Below are 8,031 nucleotides of genomic sequence, written 5' to 3'. Positions count from 1 at the left end.
AACATCTCTCTAACAATTCCAATTGTCTTGTGTCTATTGTTGGACACTTCATCTAGGGTTCTTATGGCTCTCTGCAAGTGTAAAATGATTTTAATTTAATTTAAACTAAAAACAAATTGGAGAAAAAAATGAATGACTACTCAACATATGGCGGGTTTTTTTTATACCCCAGGAATAGTGCAGTAGGATTACTTTTTTCAGAGATATGATTTTTGGACTAAAAATAGTCACTTAAATGATAAATTTTCAACACTTTTGCTCTTCTTTCTTGAGGATGTTGATTTGATATAATTTGTCAAAAAGTATACACTGTGACAAGTTATAAATCAAGTTCGGATTTTGTTCCAATAAAATGAATTTGTAACAGGTACCAGGGATCTCCATGGATGAAAATTGAACCATGGAGGAACTTTCATCATCATAAACTGTATCATACACCGTACAGTGTAGCACGATGTAATGTATTTCATCCCTCCACATAAGTATGGGTGAACATGCTAATTTATTTCTTATTTGAATTATATTTATTTGAATTTTCATTATAAATACTATATAGAAGTATATATTTTCAATAATTGCCGTTTTTATTAACCCTTCAAAGGTCAAGCCCTCATGCCCCTACCTTTCCCTAAGTCGAGAATAACCAATAGCTGTCACGAAGGTCCCAATGCATTTTTCTTGCTATTTTTTGGTAATTGTTATGGGGGTTAAAAATCATGTGGAGCTTATTTTTCACGGACACTGTCAAATTCAGTAGTCATGAACCCATTACCAGTATGGCTGGTTTGCAGTAGTGCGGATGTATCAATTTGATTATAAAATACGAAATGTTTGCACCTGTCCTAAGTCAGGAATCTGATGTACAGTAGTTGTCGTTTGTTTATGTAATATATACGTGTTTCTCGTTTCTCGTTTTGTTTATATAGATTAGACCGTTGGTTTTCCTGTTTGAATGGTTTTACACTAGTAATTTTTGGGCCCTTTATAGCTTGTTGTTCGGTGTGAGCCAAGGCTCCGTGTTGAAGGCCGTACTTTAATCTATAATGGTTTATTTTTTGAATTGTCATTTGGATGGAGAGTTGTCTCATTGGCACTCACACCACATCTTCCTATATCTATATATTATTGTTACAATACAGCAGTACTCAAGTTATTTCTGATGAAATAACAATTACTGTTCTACGCCTTATTTTGTACTTCTTAAAAAAGGGGGATGCTGATTGCGCAAGTCAAAATAAAAGCATGTGTTCATCTTGTTAAAACTTTGTAACTGGATTATCAATTTATTTATTTGATCTCAGAATTATCATAAGCATTTGGGGAAACTTAGTTAGATAATTCGACAAATAAATCGTTTATCTTCAGATAATATTCTCCTGTCTGTTTTGTTGATCTATCTGTACAAGCTCAGGTACAAGTGATTAGCGATCTTAATCTGGTTATCCCTAATGGATTATACTATAAAAACAGCCTGAGGGTTATGCAATAACATGCATTTGATTAAAATTGCTAATAAAATGGTGTCAGGCTATAAAAACTTTCCAGTTTTAAACCATGGCAGAAGACAATTGAAAGATGGCACAAGTCATTTGATGATTGCGCAAGACATTTGAACGATGGCGGGCGCTATCATTAAACAGGCCATGGAGATCCCTGAGGTACATGTAGTGATTTGCAATACTCACAGAAATCAGAATGCTAAATGTTTATATATTAATTTTTCGTTATAATGATCTGAGTTAATATCAATCACACAATTCCAAATTCACTAAAATCTGTCTTTTCTTTCAGAACTTGGGAAAAGTAAAAGGACTCAAAGAAGACAACAACAGAATTATTTTAAAACCATCAGTAATTCAATCAAGGAATCTTCATATCTGAAGCCAAACTTTTTACCGATAGAGAATAATGATGATTCACTTAGCGAAAAGCTTCAAGAACCACTATATCCAGGTTGTCGTACAACACTACTTGACTCCTTGTTTAGACACTTCATAAACTTCAGCGCTAACAATGGAATGTCAAAAACAGCACTGAGCATGTGCCTAAAAAATGAGAAGACAGTATTACCAACTCCCAACTGCCTCCCTGAATCTTATAAGGAAGCATATCAAATGATAAAACCGATGATTATAGAAACAAAAAGATATGATGCATGTGTCAATGACTGCTTACTTTTCTGCAAAACAAGTGACAATGACCACTCATTAGACCGAGAATGTACAAAATGTGGAGAGCCAAGATACAAAGCAGAGTCTTTAAGTGCACGAAAAACTTTTACGTATATGCCTATTGGACCAAGACTTTCAAGGATTTTTTGAAGTGACAATATATGTAAGATTCTTTATTCCAGACAAGATCTTTGCAATGGAAAGTTAACTGACATAACTGATGGAAAGATATATAAATCTTGGTATGAAGATGGAGGAGTCTTTCAGGACATGGAGGAAAGCTGTACAGTTCCATTGGCACTTTTTTGTGATGGGCTTAATCCTCACAAAAGTATGGCAACTCAGAAGTCGATGTGGCCATTAATCCTCACCTGGCTCAATTTGCCTGTAAATGTCCGAAATATTTTAGGACCAATGATGTTGGTTGGCATTGTTCCAGGTACAAAGACAGAAGAGCCAAAAAACCTCGATCCATATTTGGACCTTTTAGTAGATGAATTGCTAGAACTGACAGATTGCACAATGTTTAATGCCTACAGAGGAGCCCCTACATCAGTCCGAATAGCACTCCTGCATTACATGTGTGACATTCCCGCATTCAGCAAGATTTTACATGTTTCAAGCCAGGCTGCACTCCGTGGATGTCCTTATTGTAAGGAAGAAGGATTCTATTGTAAGTCTTTACACAAAGTGGTTCATATCAACAATAGAGCTTTTTTACCAGAAAATCATCCATTGCGAAAAGAAAAGAATGATTTTGCTATCAAAGGTGAGGACAGAGCAAGTAAACCAGAGTCTTATACAAAAGAAGAAGAATTAGAAATCAGAAACAGCTATGATCAACTTCCAAATCAAAACAGAAAATCTCTTTTACAGAAAAAAACAGGACTGAAAGGAAAATATAGCTTCATGAGACTGCCTTACCATAATCGTCAAGAACAAATGCAACCTGACGGTATGCACACCATTGCAGATGTAATTGGCAATCTCTTTGGCCTCATAACAGGAAAAGATGATGGGAAAAAGGTACGAAGTGGAGAAGAAGAGTTTCAACGATTTAAGGATTCATGGAACAGCAGAACCATCATCAATGACGAGGAAACAGTTGTAGGAAGCAACAAAAGAAAATCAAATACAGAAGACGGGAAAAAAGCTAAAAAAGCAAGAGTAGAATCAATGACAGCAGAAAATGAACTACCCCCAGCTCCATGGAGACTTGATAGATCAAGTGTTAAAATTGCTGATCAAAGAGCCATGTCATTGGTGTATTCAACAGGATATGACTACCACCCAGACCAGCATTTTTCAAAGCCATGGACACTGAGGACTATGCATGGAAAACATCAGGTATACATTTTGACTTTTGATTTTGTTGTTCTTGTTAGGAGAATGATAACATGTATATGATGTGGGTCTTTGACTGGCACACATGTTGTTTATGCCCCAATTATGAACAGTGTGTTTTTCATTCTGTTCCTCCTTTTGTTTGTCCTGCTTCAGGTTTCATTGACCTGTAGTTGTTAATTTCTGTGTCATTTGGCATGTTTGGTCTCTTGTTGAGAGTTGTTTCACTGCATCGGCAATCATACCACATCTTCTAAGTTACAGGTCAAGTTTAATATTGGTTTAGTCTAGTGATTTTGTATAGAGCTATGATCCTTGATGTATTATGTTTACACCTTGACAAGTTATAGATTAAGTTAGAATTTTGTTCAAAAACAATGTACAATGAACAGGTAGGGGGCTATGTCTAACAGAATGTTTGTTTGTAATGGTCTTTATTGCAAATTTAAAAAAATGAGACAATTATAATTTGTTGTTGGATGTTCAATTTTAATGCTGTAATACTGTAGTACGATTTGTGAATTTTCTTGTCAATTTGATAATTACAGTACATTCTTCCAATTTTATATAAAAAAAGTTTTTTCTGTACCCACATGTACAATGTATTCATGCATGCACAACACAAAACAATAGATTCACTGAAGTATTTGACCATTTATTTGACATTTTCAGTTTGTAACCAGTGGAGCTGCACTTTGGTGTCTACGAGGACTATTGCCCAGTAAACAAGAGACAACATTAGGGAAGCTTTTTAATGTGATTGAGTTGCTGACCAGTGAATCTTATCATGAAAACGAATTGGAATTCATTATTGAATCTACAAGTGAAGCTGTTTCATTGGTGGAAAGAGATTTCCCTATTGCATTACAGGTATGAGACAAACTTAATTAGTATGTGCATTTCGTTTTATCAGTACACAAAAAGATAATTGTCAAAATTGCTTATGTTAGCTTACAGTCAGGGGGTACTACTTGTACATGTTATTTTTAATGACTTGGGGAAGTAATATTAATATACTTATATAAGTAAATTTGTAGGATACTTATACAGGTGAATTTTATTTACTTGTATTCATGTAGGTAAAACAATATTGGCTGAGTTATGTCCCTTAGACATTCAGATTTTTTTACTTGTAAAAGTAAAAAAATCATCCTATCTTGATAGTATCTTCTTTTATTGAATTCTAATGATTTCTTTGCTCTAATAGAATTTTGCAGATGTCTTTACTAATCATTTAAGTGTAATTTCATGGAAAATCCAATACATAATTAAGATCTTTGCACAATCAGTTTATTTGTTGAATTAATGAGACGAAACATTGGACTCTAATACAAAAATTGAGAAAACTTGGGGAAGAATTATTAAAGGCATGACATTACTTTTTAAAACTTAAACACTTTTGTGGGATTGTAAAAAAAAGTTACTTCTACAAGTATTTTTTTGAGAAAATTGTATTTGCAGTGTTCTGTGGATTACTGAAGTGTATGTCATATTAATTTTAACCATTACTGATACATTGTTATTTATTTATGTTATAGACTATTACAACACATCTACTTCATCATATACCAGAAGGATTTGCAAATTTTGGTCCTCTTTATGGGAGGTGGCTGATTCCATTTGAAAGAGTAAACAGTTGGATAACCCGTCAAGCTTTAAATAAAAATAAGATTGAAGCCACAATCATGGAGACTTATGCTGTAAGTATATGCCATATAAGGCAACTTTATCATATATATATAGTTATATTTCAGTCTCAACACCAGATCTTTACTCAAGTCCACCATGAAAAATTTAGTCACAAGATTTTCATGTCAATTTCTGTTTTAATGATGTCTACTTAAGAAGCTATTTAAAATACTATTATAAATTACAACGTATATGAATCAAGGAATTAATAGAAAACATGAAACATGTAGGGTCTTTGTGGTTGCTTTCAAGATATTAACCGTTTAGCAATTTGGTGGGAAGTGAATACCTCTAGATTTTTATGCATTTAACAATGGATGAATAGCATCAGTTTTCCTTCAGAAACTTTATAATTAAAGGATTTTTATTTTAATAAGACATCTTAATCAATATATGTTTTAATAAGATATAAAAGGAAAAGAAAGGGTTTTGGTAACAGAATGTGTCAATCGCACTCACTACATCAGAAAAACCAGAGGATTCAGAATAACAGGCAAACATTCAAAAGCAAGGAACATTCTTAGACTTGATTTTATTTCATGGTTAATATTATTAACATGATTAAAGAATTGTGTTTTGATTACAAAATAGTCAGCAAGTTTGGTTTTTACCGTTTTCACTTTGGTTTATAATAGAGCAGGATCTGGAAAGCAATTATATAAATTCATAATCTTATTTTATATTTAATATATCTCAAATCCAGTGTTTCTGTTTAGTTCTTGCATGTAAATCGCAAAATGGAATATCCATTTTTTAAATTGTTTCTCATGGTCATTTCTTTATTTTTTAGATTTACGATTGGTGTGTCTACATGATAATGTCTGGAAAGGTCAAACAAGATGGTATTGACATTGGTTAACTAGAGAGACTGCTTTTAGAAGATGAAAAAGATGACAGTTGTAGTACAAAAGAGAAAACGTTCTCTATTGATGATAACATTTTGAGAGAAATGTCCAATGTTTACGACTTTTGTTTGGTAGCAAGAATGAGTAAGGAAGGCAAAGAACTTGCTTCATGCACAAGGTCCTATGGAAACACTACATATGGAAACACTGGCAGGAAAATTAATTTTTCACCTTTTTCCAATAACAGATCTTCAAATTCATATGTGTATACTGTAGATGAAAATTCAACAGATTCTTTAGTTGACAGTATAATATTTGGTTCAATTTGTAAGATTTTTGAGCACGTTTGGAGAGGACAAACATACACCTGGGTTTTGCTTGATATATTTGATGATGTAAGATATGAAGATGGATTCTGGAGTGTGTTAGAGCATAAAACCTCACAGAAACCTGTTATGTTGAAAGATGTCAGTGCTCCACAGATTGTTGGGAGAGAAAATGATAGACTTCATTATGTCCGTACATGTATCTAACTTGTAATTGATCAGTTTTCTTATTTGACAAAGTATATGTATATAGACAATGTTTTAAATTTCTCCAAAACTGCTGTTTAAATTTTACTTCTTTGATACCAATGTGTATGAATGTTAAATAAAAGCTCCTTTTCTTATAAGATACCATAAGAATCTTTATTTCAGACTGCAAAGTCAATATTTTTACATGAAACAGAATATTCTGTTCATATTTACACATATATAACTGTCTGATTACTGTATATTCAGAAATTATTGCGTGCATTTATTACTGATATTTTATCATTTAAGAATAAAATGCTATATACAGAAATTTCCTATTGATTTAAAGAAAAATTTCAAAATGCGAGTCTTAATTATTGGAATGATAACCATAATGATTTTTAGCAAAAATAAAATAATTTCATAATATACAGTCCTGACAGTATTCATGATATGTTTATATATGAGTAGTTCTTTATTTATTATATATTGGAATGTAAGGTTAATTAAATAATTAAATCTTAAACTATTAAAGCTATTTAGAAAGATAGGGTTTTCGAGTATTTATCTTCAAAATAATTTAGACCATGTGTATTCTTTCTTACATGTACAAATGATACATGCTTGGTCAGAGAGTTTGACTGTTTTTATACAGATTTTGTGTACATAGATTTTTTTTTAATTCTTTGTATTAAAGAATTTTAACTATTTGTCAGTACAAACTGTACATACAATATAATATACCTAAATAAATCTATTTTATCTTGAGAGTCACACATCCTTTGAACCTGTACATAATTATAAATAAATTCAAGTGATATCTTAAGATTGAAATTACTGCCAAGCCAAACAAATTTAAAGGATATATAAGTATAAAAGTTGGCTTATCAGGCTGACTTGTACTTACTTGTATTTTAAGTGAATACTGTTGTAACAGTGTGTATTAAAAAACGTTTTCAAACTCTAGCTCATGTATTTTATACTTATCAACAAAATCACACACTTATAATTTTATATAAAGTTAGTTTTTTTTCTGAATTGAAATAAAGATGATAAAAATTTATAGATAGGTTACTAGTTCACATTTTTGACACAATAAATTTTAATTAACTTATTTGTAAGGAAGAACATGTTTTTTGTTATTGAAAATTTATCAAATTGTATCATATGATCATTGATAATTATTATTTCTTAATTTGCAAGGGTAGTTTTACATGTGATAGCTTATATATTTGATCTTGCTGTATTGACTGACTTTCAGATGTGTAATTTGTTACATTGTGTTCATATAGTATGAATAAAAATATTCTTGTACACAAATATGTCCTTCTTCCATATAGCTGAAACGTTTTTAAACAAGTAAGAAGTTATATTGGCATCAGTTACAGGCCAATAATGTTTTCAGTCACTCTTAAGCATACCTGCACACTTATTGAGCGTTAAATTGTTTGTTTTTTTCAAAACCAC

At 31.8% G+C, this 8,031-nt stretch overlaps 1 protein-coding gene across 1 annotated transcript; it reads left to right on the top strand.

Moving 5' to 3' along the window:
- The first annotated feature begins 2,304 nt into the window (after positions 1-2,304).
- Positions 2,305-7,385, top strand: LOC143058700 (uncharacterized). The gene is made up of 4 exons (XM_076232162.1): positions 2,305-3,518; positions 4,188-4,385; positions 5,054-5,215; positions 5,995-7,385. The coding sequence occupies exons 1-4, from the start codon at positions 2,442-2,444 to the stop codon at positions 6,061-6,063; spliced, it is 1,506 nt and encodes a 501-aa protein (XP_076088277.1). The 5' UTR covers positions 2,305-2,441; the 3' UTR covers positions 6,064-7,385.
- The last annotated feature ends 646 nt before the right edge of the window (positions 7,386-8,031 follow it).

This window comes from Mytilus galloprovincialis, chromosome 14 (genome assembly GCF_965363235.1).
Source record: "Mytilus galloprovincialis chromosome 14, xbMytGall1.hap1.1, whole genome shotgun sequence".
NCBI classification, from domain to species: Eukaryota; Metazoa; Mollusca; class Bivalvia; order Mytilida; family Mytilidae; genus Mytilus; species Mytilus galloprovincialis.
Note: the sequence above shows the minus strand (reverse complement) of the source record. Positions and strands in the feature narration are given on the sequence as shown.

Bases quoted from the DNA above. Each gene is read 5' to 3' on its own strand.
- LOC143058700 (XM_076232162.1), top strand. From the start codon at position 2,442: ATGGAGGAAAGCTGTACAGTTCCATTGGCACTTTTTTGTGATGGGCTT. The intron at 4,386-5,053 runs GTATGAGACAAA...TTTATGTTATAG, and splicing joins ATTTCCCTATTGCATTACAG to ACTATTACAACACATCTACT. The intron at 5,216-5,994 runs GTAAGTATATGC...TTTATTTTTTAG, and splicing joins CAATCATGGAGACTTATGCT to ATTTACGATTGGTGTGTCTA.